Source organism: Petaurus breviceps, unplaced genomic scaffold (genome assembly GCF_028583685.1).
Source record: "Petaurus breviceps papuanus isolate PSGF00001 unplaced genomic scaffold, PetGlider_PUasm1.0 90865, whole genome shotgun sequence".
NCBI lineage: Eukaryota > Metazoa > Chordata > Mammalia > Diprotodontia > Petauridae > Petaurus > Petaurus breviceps.
Window position 1 is genome coordinate 154343 of NW_027187367.1, and position 18912 is coordinate 173254.

General features: G+C 39.4%; 1 protein-coding gene across 2 annotated transcripts in view; it reads right to left on the reverse strand.

The window, feature by feature from the left end:
- The window catches only part of USP43 (ubiquitin specific peptidase 43), a 117019-nt gene that overhangs the window by 16560 nt on the left and 81547 nt on the right, over window positions 1-18912 (reverse strand). For both annotated transcript variants that reach the window (XM_069073084.1, XM_069073082.1), the window contains exon 9: window positions 17684-17787. In XM_069073084.1, coding sequence (XP_068929185.1) covers window positions 17684-17787 — 104 coding nt within the window. The remainder of the gene's footprint in view (window positions 1-17683; window positions 17788-18912) is intronic.

The window sequence follows — 18912 nt, forward strand, 5'->3', positions numbered from 1 at the left end:
CAAGTCACTTAACCCCAACTTCCCAGCCTCCCCTACCTTCATAAAAAAAAAAAAGAAATAATATTTCTTGAGCTTAAAATCTTTCCTATAATTTTCCCTTTAAGAAAGTGTATGGGATGGGGGGTGGCTAGGTGGCACAGTGAATAGATCACTGGCCCTGGAGTCAGGAGGACCTGAGTTCAAATTCAGCCTCAGATACTTGACACAATTACTAGCCATGTGACTTTGGGCAAGTCATTTAACCCCAAATACCTTGCCTTTCCCCCTCCAAAGAGCAAAACAAAAAGTGTATGGGCATCGAGAACAAAAACACTAACACCTTGGGTAAATTTCACTGTTTTTAGGAAAAATAAAACATATATGTTATTAGAATAGGGTGGTAACTAGGCATGGAATAAAAAATATCTCTTGTCTACTAAGATCATTGATTGTTTATTCCCATTCCAATAGAATCTGACAGATTGATCACAGGGAAGAATGCCTTATAACCCTTGAGAGAAGTGGTCAAGAAAGGAAGAGTTCTAGTAGTTATAGAAGATTAAGGGACCACTGTTCTAGAATGTTACCCCAAAACAACATTTTAATATATCGTGTGACCTTTTCTACGTTCAAGATTATTATGCCATCTAGAATGGTAACATTTTGGGTAAAGAGGTATCTGAGAGCTATGTTGTTTTGGATATTTTCTCTCTGGGCTAACAATACTTGGATTTAGAATGATAAATTTTAAAAAATATTTCTGGCAAACTTGTGCCTAAAATGCAGAGAATATTATTAATATTTTTCTCTGACATATAAATGCAAGCTATTATTGTTATGCCTAACCCATTCTCGATAGCTTTTTTAAAAGGCTAATAAACAAGATGTCTTTACTACAAATGTTAGCTTCCCTGCTATATGTGTTTGTATGTATACTTCACATACATATATATATGCATGTGTGTGTACACACACTCTTCCCTTGCCAATCAGTTCTATATAAAGAATTGAGAATAGTTACATTAGACCCAAGCTTATTTGAATTCTAAATTGGCTTCTCATTAATTTTCTGTGAACTTGGTCACATGGGGTACTTAGTTTCTCTGGTTCTCAAAGTGCTTGATTAGATAATTCTAAGGTCATCCTTCCTTGCTTTAAAATTCTAAGACCCTGTGATCACCAAGCATCACTGATCATGCCAAGCCTCCTCTCAGAAACCTCTAGTTGGAGACCAATCTATAGCTTCTGAGCAATGTAAATCTGGTCCATGTAGACAGGGAATAATGCACAGCAAAAGAATGGGTTTCAGAGCTTGAGGGATATTATTAAGCAAAATTAAAGAACAGATATTTGATAAAAGAAAAATGTAAGGGCATTATGTCATGAAGTCAGCAAGTCATTCACAAAGCATACTTAAATTTATGCTTAATTGGATTAAGAAGTCACGAACTATCTCCTACAAGGGATGTAGGACTGTGACAAGGAAGCACTAAGCTGAATTCAGTTTTGGACAGGCTGAGTTTAAGATGTCTATGGGATATAGTTCGAGATTCCCAAAAGGCACTTGGAAATGCAAGTCTAGATAAGATAAGTGAAGCTGAGAATCATTAGGATAGAGATGACAACTGAATCTATGGAAGCTGATGAGATCACCAAAGAGCAGTATTTTTTTTTTTAAAGCAAGCAATGTGAAATGGAGATTTATATTTTCATGCAGAATTCTCTTTTGTATTATGCTGTTTGCATGGATTCAGCGTTTTTCAATCACAGTCAACATTTATTAAGCACTTACTATGTGCCAGGCACAGCACATAATTTTCAAAATAAAATTTAATAAAATAAAAGGAAAGGAAAAGGCAGAAAGAGAGAGAGATTGGGAGGGAAGGAGAGAGGGAGAGGGCACAAGCAACTGCTGCCAGGCTAGAAAGCTAGGTTGGAGCCAGACTGTGAAGGACTTTACATGACAAACTGAGATGACTATATTTCATCCTAAAGACATTAGAGGGTTATGAAGCTTTTTTGAGTTATGAGGTAACAGGAACAGACCTGTGTTCTAAGAATTTTTGCAGTTGTATAGTATAACGGCAAGCAAAGTATCATTTTTTGATGTTTTTCTTTTATGGAATTCTGTTTCCCAGCCTCAGGCTTACATGCGATCTGTTCTAGCCAATCACATACAGGCACGTAGGTTCTAGCCAATCAGAAAGAGGCATGTGGGATTTAGCCTGGACTCTAGCTAATCAGATGCTGAGTATAATTGTATATAAAAAGATCTGCTGTTGAGAAAGCAGGCATTAAGGGAGTCAGCACTAAGAGGGCAAGTCAGCATTGAGAAGAAAATGAAGAGACCTCTGAGAACTGGGAGGAGACCTCTGAGAGCTGGGAGGAGACCTCTGATGGTAGAGACTTGCTGAAGGAGTTTCTGAACTTTGAAAACAAATAGAGCTGTAGGGCAGAAACCTGTCCATGGGAAGGAGGCTTAGCTTAAGTCCATTTTGAGAGCTGTTAAAGTGAACTGAGCTGTTAATGCAGAACCTCTAGATTTTGGAGGTGAACTGAGATGTTGGTGCTAGTGCTGTGTGTCAGTATTATTGTCCCATAGCTTTGTTTTCCCAGAGGCAAAAGCTATGGGCAGGAGCCCCTGGAGCCTGCTGTAGAACAGGAGCAGGGAAAGCTTGGAGTGGAGCAGTCCCCATTAGCTGAGATATGGAGCTCCTGGAGCAGAGAGCTGCCCACGTGTGAATCCAGATGAGATTTGGGAGTGGTCAGCCCATAGAAGAGCCATGAGACTTGGAAGTCAGCCTTGAGTTAAGATGAAAAAGGACTTTACTTGCACAATTTGTATTGATTGAGTAGATTATGATTTACTGTGACCTAGGGGTGGATAATGTTTGTGTTTTCTGCTATCCCTTAAGGATGTGTTGTGCTAAGGAAGACCCTGGCCTTGGACCCCCTGATTTTGGGGATGCAATGACATATGCTGTGTAATTTGCTGTGTTAGGACAGGATTATTCCATTGAGTAGTTGTAGGGACTAACAATCCTGCCTCAACATATTCCTTTATAGTACTGGTAATTTCATCTTCCACACCTGGCAGGTGATACTACTTTAAAGTAATTACTTCAGAAGGCTGAGGTAAAGTGACTGGGTTCATTTTTATTTTACCCACTAGAACTACATTAAGTCCTACCTTCTTTACTGCAAATTGGTATCTCCCTTCAGGCAAATTTAAAGTCATATCTCTCACTATGTATTCAGGAATTGCCACTGTGTATTCTTTCTTAGGTGACTGCCCAATTTTCATCCTTAGTTTAACTTGTCTAGCTGGTATTTCAGCCCCTATCCAGTCTTGTGGTAATAGGGGTTCCATGTATAAACTGATCAGGGTTTCCATATATAAGAGGCCCCTGACCCAGTATCTATTAATGCCCTAGTTACTGTGGTTGATCCATTCTTCTAGTATATCGTTAAACTGATATGGGGTTGGTAATCCCAGCTGTGTACTTCTTTAATCTGAACTGGGGCTTGGCCAATTTCTTATTCTCCCTGCAGATGAGACAAAACTTGGATACAATGTTTCAGGAGGATTTGTAGGGGCACTTCTTACTTTCCTATTCCATCTAATATTAAGTCCCCTTTCCCAGTACATCTCATATAGTTTGTTAGTTGGAATACCATCTATTCTTCCATAATCTATGCCTGCTCTCAATAAAATAATAAACATTTCTTTCCTTGTTATTCTATTCTGACTTTAAATCTGCTGGCTATTTTCTCTTCTCTCTTGAGGAAATTTATATTTTCCCCATTCCCCTAACTGTGCAATCTTATCCAGCACCTCCCAATGGTGCCTGCCCTATTTCCCCAAATATAGTAGAATCAGAATTAGGTGTTTATAAGAGGATCAGTCTTCACTATTATATTTCTATGAGGAACCACTAAGGGAGTGCTGTGACGTGAATCTGCATCTCCAACCATTATTGCAGTTAACTTTCTCATACAGTCTCTAAGCAAATACCAGGGACTATCTCCACAAGGCCACACAGAGTCAGCAGGATACTGTTTATTGCATCCCTCAGCAGCTAAAGCTAACAAATTAGTTCCATTGTTACCTCCTTGAATATAGTAATCCCTAAAAGCTTGTGGTATAAAGAGATTCTGATTAAATCTATGAATTTCAAACAATTTATATTATGTATCATACTCCTCCAGCTCCTTCTTACCATCCATGATACTAATGATTCTCCCATTTTTTGGGTGAAATGGCTTAAAATATCTGTGATCTCCTGCTGAGTAAAATCCTTAGTTACTTCTTTAAACACCATGTGGCACCCCCTGGTTTTCCTGCTTTCTTTGTATTATTTGATATGCATCCATATTTCTTGAAGCCTCCTCATCTGAATTTGCTTTATCTTCCTCCCAGGTATCCGGGTTCCCAGGCCCCACACATGGTATGCACCTTCTTTTTGTTACCTTTTCTTTTTCTTCTGTTATTGTTCACAGCCATCTTTTCTGCTACCACTTGATACTTTCTAGTTTGTTCTTCTAAAGGAAAGTTGTGACACTATCATAGAAAGCTTCTCATGCAAATCAGCTAACTCCCTTTCCAGCTGAACCTTTTCCTCCAACAATTTGTCTCTACTTTTACATATGATAACTTGTTAAGAATGCCCATCCTAGGGGTGGCCAGGTAGCACAGAGAGTAAGAGCACCGGCTCCAGTGTTGAGAAGACCTGGAGATCGAATCCCAGGCTCAGACACTTAGCACACACCCAGAAACACCTGGCCGTGTAACCTTGAGCAAGTTACTTAACCCCAATTGCTTAGGGGCGGCCAGGTGGCTCAGCGAGTAAGAACACCGGCTCCAGTATCGGGATGACCTGGATCAAATCCGGGCTCAGATATTCAGCACCACACCCAGAAATAATAACTGGCCGTGTAACCTTGAGCAAGTTACTTAACCCTAATTGCTTAAAAAAAAAAAAAAGAATGCCCATCCTCTTCTACATACCCTTGCCATTTCTTTTCCCTGGTTCTACTGGGATTCCTTGCAAACATCTTTCTAAATCTGTAAATTCTCCCTTCTGTAGCCTCGGTTCCCAGTTTTCACAAAGTCCTGTGCTTTTAGCCCATTCTCTCCAGGGAGGAAATAAGGTAAATTCTCCCATCCTGGGATACCCATTTCCTTCCCTAGAGCCTTCCTATCTCCAAGTAGGGGTTTCATGTTTTGCAATCCCATCCTTCTCGCCAAATGTAACACCAATGCAATACCCATAGCAGCTGTTATGACTATGCAGATGTGTTTCCAGGAAAAACTTGCAAAATACAATAAACTCTCTTCATTAAATGCAAAACCAAAGTATTTATTTGCATTAGAATACCAGGAGGTAATATTTAACAATCATCACCCAGGCATTCTCATTTGTTAGGCCTTTGTACAAACAAGTTTCCTTAGACTAGTTCTTCCCTCTGCCTACTCAAGCTGCTTCTCTCTCCGAGCACTGTGTTGCTCTAACTCCCTGCTCTGCCTCTCACACAATGCACTGTCTTTCTCCCCAACATTCTATTTCAGTTAAATTCTGTTGGGTCAGCTCCTCCCACTCTTAACTCCATGTCACTCAGGCCCCACAGCTCACAGCAGGTCACATAAGCCTATTAATGAACAGGGAAGATATTTTTATTCTATTAACATTACAATAGGGGATGAAGAGGAGAGGGGAGAAACTCAGGGTGAGATCTATTAGGGGGACTGACTATATGCAGTAGTCCATGCAAGATGAGGGCCTAAAGCACAGTGACTGCCATACAAGCACAGAAAAAGGGAAAAAATTTAAATATGTTTGTAGGGATACAAGCAATAAAACTTGACAATGATTAGAAATGAAGGTGAGGAAGAATGAAGGATCAAGGATGACCCAAGTCCTTGGTGACTGCCCTGTCCATTCAGACTTAGGCTTTGGCTGCTCTCTATTCTGGTTCTCCAGGGTCCTCCATCTCTTAAATCTTGACCATTCACACCTTAAGCAGCCTCTAGGAATTTAAGCATCTAGGGTTTGGAAAGGACCTTAGAGGTCAGCAAGTCCAGCTTCTACCTATTTGCTCACTCATAAATTATTATCCAGCCCAAGGAAAAGACCTCTGAGTGATGTAGAAACTCACCTACTACCCACAACATCCCATTCTAGATTTGGACAGTTATTATTATGAGGAAGTTGGTGTTTTTTTTTTCCTTTATATAAAAGTTAAAATTTGTCTCTCTGCAACTTCCATTCATTATTCATAGGTCTGCCCTTGGGGGACAAGTTAACTGTGTCTAATCCTTTTTTCATAACAACACTACAAATACCTGTATTTCCAATAAGTATCTTCTTTTCTGAGCTAAACTTTCTTTCTTTTCTTTTTTTTTTTTTTTTTGCCTTTTGGAGGGCAACTGGGGTTAAGTTACTTGCCCAGGGTTACACGGCTAGTTTTTTTTGTGTGGATGTTAAGTGTTTGAGGCTGGAACCGAACTTGGGTCCTCCGACTCCAGGGCAGGAGCTCTTATTCACTGCACTACCAAGCCACTCCTAAACTTTCTTTCAATTAGTGCTCATATGGTAGGGTTTCCAAGTATATTACCGCACAGATACACTCTAGCTTATAAATATCTTTCCTAAATTACAGCTTCCCAACTATACACCAATACTCTGACCCAAGGTAGCATGTAGCAAAACTATTAGGCTACTATAGATTTGGATACTATGCTTTTCCTCTTTACTCTCTTGGTGACTTTATTAACTCCTATGGATTTAATTATCATCTCTTTGCAGATCATTTATGGATTTTATCCATATCTATATATATCTATCTACACATACACACACAGCTTTTACATCAGTCTCTCCCCTGAGCTTCAAATACATCACCAACTGCTTACTCTCTTCAACTAGATGTCCCAGAAGACATCTCAAATTTAACACATCCAAAACAGAACTCATCCCCCTCGCTCTCTCCACTTTCCTTCCATGCTTTTCTACTTTTTCCAGTTTCCCCAGGTTCATGACCCTGGCATTATTTTTGATGTCTCATTTTTTTCTTTGCCCACAAATCCAACAGGTGCCAAATCTTGCTGTTTCTACCTTCACAATACATCTTATTTCTTGAGCCTTTCTCTCAGTCACCCCCCTTATTTAGACCCCCACCATTTTGTACCTAGATTCTCCCTCAAACTTTTCTACTTCCATTTTATCCTCCCACAGAGATACTAAAGTGATTTTCCTTACGTGTGGAACTAGCCATGTCACTCCCCTAACCAATAAACTCATACAACTCTTCTTCTAGATATAAACTCCTCTGTCATATAAAGTCATTCATAATCCAGTTCCAACGTATCTATCCAACCTTTTTACATATTATTTTTTTATCTATCCAACCTTTTTACATATTATTTTCCCTTTTCACACCTTATGATCCAGTCAACAAAGAGATGCATTCAATGGCTTTTCTATTCCTTATACCCAGAAGTCTATCTCCTATCTCCATGCCTATAATTGTATTTTCTTTTTACTTCAACCTCACTAAATCAGTTTTAGCTTCAGGATGTGTATCAAGAACCAACTTATAGACTAGCCGACTACAGGGGGAGACCCAAGATGGTGGAGTAAAGCAGGGACTTTCCTGAGCTTGCCCCCAAAATACCTATAAAAAATTACTCTAAACAAATTTTAGAGCTGCAGAACCCACAAAACGACAGGGTGAAACACATCTCTAGTGCAACAGCCTGGAAGACCCACAGGAAGGGTATAACGCACTGGGCTGGGAGCAGAGCATAGTTAGGCTTGGTCTGTGCTGAGCATACCAAGGCCAGAGAAGGCCTCGGGGGACTAAATCGCTGGCAGATGTGGCAATTTCCAGACTTCTCAACCCACAAATGCTAAGAACAGCATGGAAAGTCAGTGGGGGAACTCTATGGGACCTAGGTGAAAGAAGAACAGATGGTCTGGCCCTGGCTCCAGCCCTAGGGCAACAGAGGTGGTAGCAGTGGCAGCAGCAGCATCAGCTGCTGCTTCTGGTGCTCTGGGCCCACAGAAGGTGGGGGATTCAGCTTGCTGATACAAAACCCCAGAAGCCTGGGATGTAAACTCACTCCCACCCTCACTCCTTTTTTTTCTCAATTAATTATTTTTAGTTTTCAACATTCAATTCCACAAGATTTTGAGTTATAATTTTTTTCTCCCCATCTCTCCCCTACCCCCACCCCAAAATAGCAAACCTACTGAATATCCCTTCCCCAAATCCATTCTCTTTTATGTCCTCCCCCACACCCCCTAACTTTCTAGTAAGACAAGATGGATTTCTATACCCCAGTGCCTGTATATCTTATTTCCCAGCTGCATGTAACTTGCATTAACATTTAATTTTTTGAAATTTTGAGTTCCAGAGCCTTTCCCTTCTTCCCTCCTCACCCACCCCCACTGGGAAGATAAGCAATTCAACATAGGTTGTACATGTGTAGTTACGCAAAACATTTCCATAGTAGTTATATTGTGAAAGACTAACTATATTTCCCTCTTTCCTATCCTGCCCCCCACTTATTCTATTTTCTACTTTGACCCTGTCCCTTTTCAAAAATGTTTGCTTCTAACTACCTGTAATGTAATGCCAAGGAAAGGCAACTTCCCAGGTTCGAAATACCAGCATAGGTGCTCTCTATTTTATTCAGTAACAAACCCAGAACAGAGAAGATCAAAACATGACATCATTCAAAATACAGCATTTACTAAGTGTGATTAAATAATCTCCAAGGCCTACCCCACCCCAGGACTTTCCAATCATTCAATCAATTACAAAGTCTCTGTTCCAAATACTTCTCCACCCCTAGGCTATACCTTAATTAAGTCCACCACAAAGCCCCTCTTCTCAAATGGAGATTAGTTTCCAAACATAAGTAAAATACATTCATTTGCTCAACCATAGAACACAAAAAGGTCAAAAGTTCCCCACCCCTGGATCACAATTGAATCTACTCCAGAGTTACATCAAGTTTAAACACAGCACTTAATACCCAAATGGAGGTCTTTTCTTCATCTTGACACGAGGCAAGTTCTCAGCAATCTTAGTTCCTGGAGAGACAAGGCTTAGCAAGGCCATAAGATACATTGCCAGTCCCTTCATGAATTTATCCTCTGTCTGTAGAACAGCCCTAGAACCCCTGAACACATTAGCAAAGCCCTCTCCCAGGATTTCTGTAAACATACAACAAGAAAATCCTTCTTCAGGGCTTCTGAACCAACAGAAAGGCTCCCAGACCCCTGCAACAACAGTACTGTCCCTCACCAGTGGACAGTATTCATTCTGTCTGCAGGACAGTCTCCAGACCCCTGCAACAACAGTACTGTCCCTCACCAGTGGACAGTATTCACTCTCTGTCTGCAGGACAGTCTCAGGCCTTCTTAACCAAATGCCAGGTTCCAGGACTTCTTCAACAAAAGGACTGTCTTTCACCAGTGGACAAATCTGGCAAAACAACATCAAAACAGACAGACAAAGTACCAGCAAAACAGCCATGTCTCCTCAGTCCTTGGCAGCTCAGGGGGCAGGTCTCAAAAGTCCAGGGCAATTCAAAGCGGCCACCAGCAATCCTCTTAGTCTCTCTCTCTCTCCACGAGGTGCTGCTTCCAAAAAAAAAAGCTCTTCCGCCTCTCTCTCGTGTCTCTCCAAATCTACGTCACCAGCTCCTCCCAGTCAGGACTTTCTTTTCACATCAAAAAGTCCATCCCACAGGTGGGATTAACAAGCTCTGGGTTTTAATACAATCAATTTGAAAACCAAGCCCAATACAGGGGAATCTTTAATTGCCATTACTATCACACTACCCTCTCCCCCAATCTACCCTCCCTTCTATCACTCCCCTATCCTCTTCTCCCCTGCTTTCCTATAGGGTAAGATTACCCAGTTGAATGTGTATGTTATTCCCTCCTTAAGCCAAATTCAACGAGAGTAAGGCTGACTCATTAATGCCCTTTCACCTTCCTGCTCTTACACTCCGTTGTAACAATGTTCTCTTCTTTTATATGAGATAATTTACCCTAATCTATCTCTCCCTTTCTCCTTCTCCCAATATATTCCTCTCTCACCTCTTAATTTTATTTTTAAGATATCATCCCTTCATATTCAACCCATCCTGTGCCCTTTGTCTATATATACATGTTCACACATATGCACACACTTGCATATATATTTATACACACACACACCCTCCTATACATACATACATATATATATACATATATATATATACCCTTCAATTATCCTCATATTGAGAAAAGTCTCATGAGTTATAATTATCATTTTTCCATGTAGGAATATTTGTAAATAGTTCAACTTCAATAAGTTCCTTATGATTTCTTTTTCCTGTTTACCTTCTCATGCTTCTCTTGCTTCTTGTAACTGAAAGTCAAGTTTTCTGTTCAGCTCTGGTTTGTTCATCAAGAAGGCCTTTAAGTCCTCTATTTCACGAATGACCATATTTTCCCCTGAAGCATTATACTCAGTTTTGTTGGGTAGGTAATTCTTGGTTTTAATCCTAGCTCCTTTGACCTCCAGAATATCATATTCCAAGCCCTCCAATCCCTTAATGTACAAGCTGCTAGTTCTTGTGTTATCCTGATTGTGTTTCCACAGTATTCAAATTGTTTCTTCCTGACTGCTTGCAGTATTTTCTCCTTAACCTGGGAACTCTGGAATTTGGCTATAATATTCCTAAGAGTTTTCTTTTGGGGATCTTTTGCAAGAGGTAATTGGTGAATTCTTTCAATTTCTATTCTGCCCTCTGGTTCTAGAATATCAGGGTAATTTTCCTGGAGAATTTCTTGAAGGATGATTTCTATGTTCTTTTTTTTTTAATCATGGCTTTTAGGTAGTCCAACAATTTTTAAATTGTCTCTCCTGGATCTATTTTCCAGGTCAGTGGTTTTCCCAATCAGATATTTCACATTGCCTTCTATTTTTTCATTTGTTTGGATCTGTTTTATAGTATCTTGATTTCTTATAAAGTCATTAGCTTCCAATTGCTCCAATCTAATTTTGAAGGAATTATTTCTTTTCAGTGAGTTTTTGAAATTCCTTTTCCATCTGGCAAATTCAAACCTTTAAGGCATTCTTCTCCTCATTGGCTTTTTGGACCTCTTTTGCCATTTGAGTTAGTCTACTTTTAAGGTGTTATTTTCTTTAGAATTTTTTTGGGTCTCCTTTAGCAGGCTGTTGACTCACTTTTCATGATTTTCTTGCATCATTCTTGTTTCTCTTCCCAGTTTTTCCTCCACTTCTCTCACTTTATTTTAAAAATCCTTCTTGAGCTCCTCCATGGCCTGTGACAAGTTCATATTTTTCTTGGAAGCTTTTGATGCAGGAGTTCTGACTTCATTGTCCTCCTCTAGTTCCATGCTTCGATCCCCCCAAAAGGACTGTATGGTCTGACTGCGATTCTGCATCTTGCCAATTACTTGACGTCTGAGCTCTTTGCCATGGTAGAACTCTTTTATTTTCTCTTTGGCGTTTATGGGTTGAGGAGTCTGGAAACCGCCACAGCAGCTGGTGATTCCCTCTCCTGAAGTCTGCTCTTCCCACCCCCACTGGAAGCAGAGTCCTGCCTTGACAGAGAGTTAGAAAATCAAGTATTTGGCTGGGAAGAGGGATAAACAGTGTAAACAAAGTCAAACTATAGAATCTTACTTTGGTGACAAAGAACAAAACATACAATCAGAAGACAACAAAATCAAAGCTTCCTACATCAAAAGTACCCAAGAAAAATATGAATTGGTCACAAGCCATGGAAAAGCTCAAAGAAGAGTGTGAAAATTAAGTAAAGAGAAGTAGAGGAAAAATTGTGAAGAGAGAATCATGAAAAATGAGTCAACAGCCTGCTAAAGGAGACCCAAAAAGCCAATGAGGTTGAATACCTTAAAAAGCAGAACTGGTCAAATGGAAAAAGGAGGTCCAAAAGCTCACTGAAGAAAATAATTCCTTTAAAATTATAATGGAGAAAATGTAAACTAATAATTAATTTTATGAGAAATCAAGAAATTAAAAAAACATAACCAAAAGAATGAAAAAAAATAGAAGACAATGTGAAATATCTCATCGGAAAAACCACTGACCTGGAAAATAGATCCAGGAGAGATAATTTAAAAATTATTGGACTACATGAAAGCCATGATCAAAAAAAGACCTAGACATCAACTTTCAAAAAATTATCAAGGAAAACTGCCCTGATATTCTAGAACCAGAGGGTAAAATAGAAATTATAAGAATCCACCAATCACCTCTTGAAACAGATCCCAAAAGGAAAATTCCTAGGAATATTGTGGCCAAATTCCAGAGTTCCCAGGTCAAGGAGAAAATATTGCTAGCAGCCAGAAAGAAGCAATTTGAGTATTGTGGAAATACAATCAGGATTAACACAAGACCTAGCAGCTTCTACATAAAGGGATTGAAGGGCTTGGAATATGATATTCCCAAGGTCATTTGAGTTAGGATTAAAACCAAGAATCACCTACAGAGCAAAACTGAATATAATACTTCGGGGGGAAAATAGACATTCAACAAAATAGAGGACTTTCAAGCATTCTTCTTGCTGAAAATACCAGAGCTGAATAGAAAATCTGACTTTTAAATGCAAGATTCATAAGGAAGTATGAAAAGGTAAGCAGGAAAGAGAAATCATAAGGGACTTATTAAAGTTGAACTGTTTGTATTCCTATATGGAAAGATTACATTTATAACTCATGAGACTTTTCTCAGTATTAGGGTAGTTGGAGAAAATAGATAGTAAGATAGATAGATAGATAGATAGATAGATAGATAGATAGATAGATGGCACAGGGTGAGTTGAATATGAAGGGATGATATCTAAAAAATAAAATTAAGGGGTGAGAGGACTATATTGAGAGAAGGAGAAAGGGAGAGAGAGAACGGGACAAATTATCTCACATAAAAGAGGCAAGAAAAAGGTTTCACAATGGAGGGAAAGAGGGGCAAGGTGAGAGGGAATGCTTACTCTCATTAGATTCGGCTTAAGGAGGGAACAACACACCCACTCAATTGTGTATTTTTTAATTGTGTATTGTGTATTTTATTAAATTGTGTATTTTATAAGGGGGAAGGAGATGAGGGGGGATAATAGAAGGGAGGGCAGATTGGGGCAGGGGGGTAGTCAGAAACAAACACTTTTTTGAGGGACAGGGTCAAAAGAGAAAATAGAGTAAGTGGTGGGTGGAATAGGATGGAGAGAAATAAAGCCATTCTTTCACAACATATTATGGAAGTGTTTTGCATAGCTACATATGTATAACCTATACTGAATTGCTTACCTTGCCTTCTCAATGAGGGTCAAGGTGACGAGGGAAGGAGGGAAAGAATTTGAAACTCAAAAGTTTTAAAAACAAATGTAAAAAATTGTTTTTACATGCAACTGGGAAACAAGATATACATATACAGGCAATTGGGTAGAGAAACCTATCATCCCTTCAAGAAAATAAGAGGAAAGTGGATAAGGGGGGGTGGGGTGTGATAGAAGGTAGGGCAGATTGGGGGAAGGGGTAATCAGAATGTACACCATCTTGCGGTGGGGGGGAAGGGAGAGATGGGGAGAAAATCTGGAACTCAAAGTCTTATGGAAATAAATGTTGAAAAGTAAAAATTAATAATTTTTTTTAAAAGAACCATCTTGCTAATGTCTCATCCCTTCTTCAATTACCTTACATTCCTCACACCTTTGGGGGAAATTAATATTATACCAGTTTATGTTAATAACTAATTATTTATTGTGATCCACCCTTTTTCCTTCATTTTCTGTAAAGGCCCAACTCATACTTCTATTCCTCAAGGAATATGCTCAATTTTGGGCAGGACTCCACCCAGCTGGGAGACCCAACATCTGTTTAGAGTATAAACAAAATCCGGTCTAGGTGAGCCCTTACCCTGAGGGAAGGAATCCCTGTCATTGGTACCCTCCATTAGAGTTTAAAAACTAACCAGAGAGGTTCAGATGGAAATAGCTTTCCCTTCCCAGATTGTTTGAGGCTGCTGAAGTCTCATGATCAAGCCACAATCTCAGGAGGAGTTAAAGACTTTTAGCCTACCTCTTTATTAATATTAGTCCACCAATCAAGGTTTATTTTCATTTGTTAGGTGGATTCCTTTTCAAAAGGTATTTAAGATGTTTCAGGGTCTCCCTTTGGGTCATTGGTTAATAGGTTACAAAGAGAAACCACTGACTATCATTACTGATTGCTAGGTAGCCTAATTAATAAACTCATTATAAATTACCCAGAAACTGCCTCTCAGGATTTTAATTTGTGTCACCTTGTATTTATTCTGTCTACACTTATACAGGTACAAGTCATATACCCCAATCAAATGTAAGTTCTTTGAAGATCAGAACTATTTTACTTTTTATGTCTGTATCCCCAGCACCTAGCATAGTACCTGGCACATAGTTGATGATTAACAAATGCAACTGTCTACCTTAGAAGTTCATGAAATGATTCCTTATCAGTTTGTCTTCAAATGGGGTGTGGATATTCAGAGAGCTGAGTTTTGATGAAAAGAAAACAAGGAATTCTAAGAGGCAAAAATAAATAAGGGTGTTTTAAGCATGCAAGACATTCTATATAAAAGCACAAAGACAATGAATGCTGATAGCACAAGCAGAACAGCTGATTGTGTCCTAATGTGCATGAAGGAGAATAATGTGGAACAAGAATGGAAAGGAAGACGGACTAGGTTATGAAAGGCTTTTAATGCTAAATAGGGGAATTCCTATTTGATTTTAGAAGAAACAGGAAATTAACAGAGTATTCAATAGGGATATATGGTCAGATATGTGCATAAGGAAAATTTTGGCAAGTGAAGGATGAATGACTTGAAAAGGGGAGATCAACTAGGGAATAATGAAAGTCTGAACAAGGTGGTGGCTACATAAGTGGAGAGAAAGGGAAAGAAGCAAGAGATATCATTCAGAAAGAAACATGATTTGGCATCTAACAAGGGTGAGAGTAAGGATATGTCAATGCTGTGAATCCTGCAGCTAGAAGGATGGTGGTACAAGATGGGGGGCGGCTACATGGCAAGCAAATAGTGCACCGGCCCTGGAGTCAGGAGGACCTGAGTTCAATTCTGGCCTCAGACACTTAACACTTACTAGTCCTGTGACCTTGGACAAGTCACTTAACCCCAATTGTCCTGCCTTCATTCCCCCCCCCCCAAAAAAAAGGAGATGGGCTTGAAGGAAATATATAATGAACTCTGTTTTAGAAATGTTGAGTTTGAACTTCCTATGAGCATCCTTGTGGATGTTTAGCAGGTAGTTAGGAGATGCATGAAAATACAGCTCATGAGATAGATGAAAGCTAGAAATATAGATCTGGTAATCTTTTACATAAAGACAATAGTTGAACCCATGAAAGCTATAACATCATAGAAAAAATGTAGAGAGAAAAGAGAAGAGACCATAGAACTCTGAGGCACATCTATGTTTATTTAACTCATTAAACTTGAATTGTTTTACCTAGATAAGGCTCAAGCAGTACAAAATAGTTTTCTTCCAAGTACCTGTAAAGGTTATGGGATTTAAAGATCTTCCATGCCCCATTGGACTTGCTGACGTAGCAGGAAGGGGCAGAGCAAGAGGAAGCGGAAGCCAAGCTAAGAGTTCCTGTGGTGGCTAGCAGTGGCGGCGACAGAGGCAGCAGAGGCAGCAGCAGTGGAGGCGCAAACCCCTTTTTGAGTCTGCCAGAATTTCTGCTAAGGACTCCTGCTGAGGGCTGCCAGGGGCCGGAGCTGCTGGGAGTGCGCTTCCTGGACGCTGGGTGGTTGCTGTGAGTGGGGAGAGGAGGACCTTTGCCTGAGGTAGCCTGTTCTGTTTTAAAGGCTTGAGAATGTGGGTGCTTTCTACTTTATCTACCTGTGCCAACTTCATAACTACTCTGATGGCTTTGACTTTCTGGTTTTGGGACTCAGTCTTTTGGTATTTTAATAAATGTTCCAGCTTATTCCCCCATATAGCAAGCCTGATATATTTTGTGATGGATAATTACATCAGCATATCTGTAATTTCCATAGGCATTGTGAATATTGCATTGCTGATACAGTACCTAAAGCCCATGATGATATGGAAGAAGAATTAGGGTTGTTCTTCTGGGCCCAGAGGGCAGAACCAGGAATAGTGAAGTTGTAAAGAGGAAAAATTAGGCTTGATAGAAGAACAATTTAGAGCTCTACAGTGGGTTCCTTTTATGTGAAGTCCTTAAGTAAAGACTAGATTACTACTGTTCAGATATATTATGAAGGGGATCCTTTTTCAGGTAGTGTTTGAACTAGATTTCTGAGATGCCTTCTGACTCTAAAATCCTGTGTCCCTATGGTTTCAGGGCCAGGGGAGAAAAAGCAACAGGTTGCTAGCTCTTTTTCTTTTTAACTGTTGCTGGATGAAGTTTCATTTCCAGCACTGTCATTTATATTGAACTCACATCCTAGTTTTTAGCTGCCTCAGCCCACCTCTGCCACTTAGCTTTCTAGCTCAGTCTCTACCCCCATAAACACACTGATGTTTACTTCAGACTTTATTTTGTAAAACATCTAATCCTAATCTTTTCACTTTTCATCTAAAATATTATCTTTTGTACCTTTAAAACAGGTCTGCACAGCCCTGCTTGCAGCAGGCCAAAGGATTTCATGGCTTGCAAAAGATGTAGAGGAAAACATCCTTTGTAGAAGAAATCCTCTGGCATGCCATAAGCGGTGTGCAGGCCTACTTTAAAATATCTCTCATGTGTTTCCTTCTTTCCACTCACACAGGCCACGATACTAATGGAGGTTCTCATCTCCTCACAACTAAACTATTACAATAGCTTTCTAGATGGTCTTCCTGCCTTGTCTCCCCCACTCCAATCTATCACCCACTCAGTTGCCAAAGTGCACGTCTGACCACGTCACTTTCCCTACTCAGTAATCTCCAGTCACTCCCTATTACCTACAGAATCAAGTACAAAATTATATGTTTAGCTGTTTTATCTGTTAAAGTACAATAAGAGTTTATTAAGAGAACTAAACATAGGTAATCCCTGTTAAAAGGGTTCAGTAAAGTGACCTCCATTTAATAGTACACTTGCCATAGCATGTGAGTCTCTATTTGACATCCTCAACTTCAGTTCACAGTAAATTCTTCTAAAGCAGAAGTTAAGTTTGCACAATAAAGCCTGAGTTGTCATCTAGGATATAGGGCAGGGGTGGGGAGCCTGCATCTTTGAGGTCATATGTGGCCCTCTAGGTCCTGAAGTATGGCCCTTTGACTGAATACAAACTTCACAGAACAAATCCTTTTATTAAGGTCACGTGTGGCCACAGGCTCCCCATGCCCAAATAGGACCTTCCTTAAGCAGTCTTTCTCTCCTTTCCTTTTCCAGGGCTGAGTTTTTAAGACTTCCATTATCATACAGCAAAGGTCCTCACAACTACTTGTAAGAACAAGAGGACAGTGTCAAATTGATCACATTTGGACCAAAGTGACCACATTAACACTGGACAAGTTGGAGGGAATATGATTCTGTTTATCAGATTCTTGTAATTTCATCTGGCATTGCTAAGAACAATACACCCCCCAATAAGGAGCCTCTTGGAGTAAGGAATGTTGTTCATTCTCTTGCACCACCTAGAAACATTCTCTTACCTTTCAATAGCACAGTGAAAGAGGGGTCTGCTGTCTTGTGGGGACAAATAGCTGCAGATGTTGGATAATCCCACAACTCGAACAGCAAACAATGACCCCAAGCTCTGTTAATGAAAAAAGGGAAAAGATTAGTCCTTTAGGTATCTAAAGTCCTGGTTTAAATCATTATTTAAGTTTAAAATTAAGCATGTCAGATAGATTCATTTACTAATTTTCTTCTCTATAAAAAGGATAGCCTATGTACTGAAGTTGCATCAGACCACACATTTTCAAGCTAAAATACATTTTCTTTCTAGAAGGGAAATTTTTTTTTATTTGATCACTTTAGTTATAATGTTGAACTGAAGCAAATACTTGTGTAATGATTATGCTGTGCATTTTTAACTCAACAGAACAGTAAATGCTTTTGCCCTACTTTGTCAGAAAAGCAACCACTATAAACAGCAATTTGCATTGTTTTATTTTTCTTGCTATTTTCATCCAATAAGAACCTGAAGATTACCCCGTTTATGCAATGAAGACAAGGTCATGCAGTAGAGTGAGGCGGGTAAGGTACACTGTCAAGGCACTTTACCAGAAGACCTAAGTTTCTATTTCCTACTTTGTTACTACTAAGTAGGGAAAGAGCTAACAACCTGTCGCTAGTAGTTAGTAGTACAAAGGTGTGCGATTCTGGTCAAGTCACTTAACCAATTAGAACATGCCTCGGATATCTCTTCTGAAAATGTTGGTCTAAATAACCCTAAGGTCCTATCCAGATCTATGATAAAGGAGTAGCCTGGGTCAGGAAACCTCCTAAGAAGATTCCCTCTACCTTCTAAATATAGATTTTTAAAAAAATAAAAAAATTTTATTATGAACTTAATATCAACAAACATGAACATTTCAGTGTACAAAAAAACAGAAAAGGCTTGCATATGAAAATCTGAACTTCTATAAAATACTTTTTTTTGGGGAAATATGCCCTGCTTCTCTTGTGTCTTCTTAATATCCCTTCTGCTCACTTCAGTATATTTTTTAAATGCTGCAGGGACTTCTTCAATACTTCATGTAATTTCACAGATGTAACAATAGCCCTGCTAAGATGAAAAAAGCTACACTCAACTTTAATATTCAATTTATTTTTAATAGTTAATTTAATATTTATTCCTTGTATTGTCTCACCGCAGTAATACGTATTTTACACACACACACACACACACACACACACACACACACACACACACACA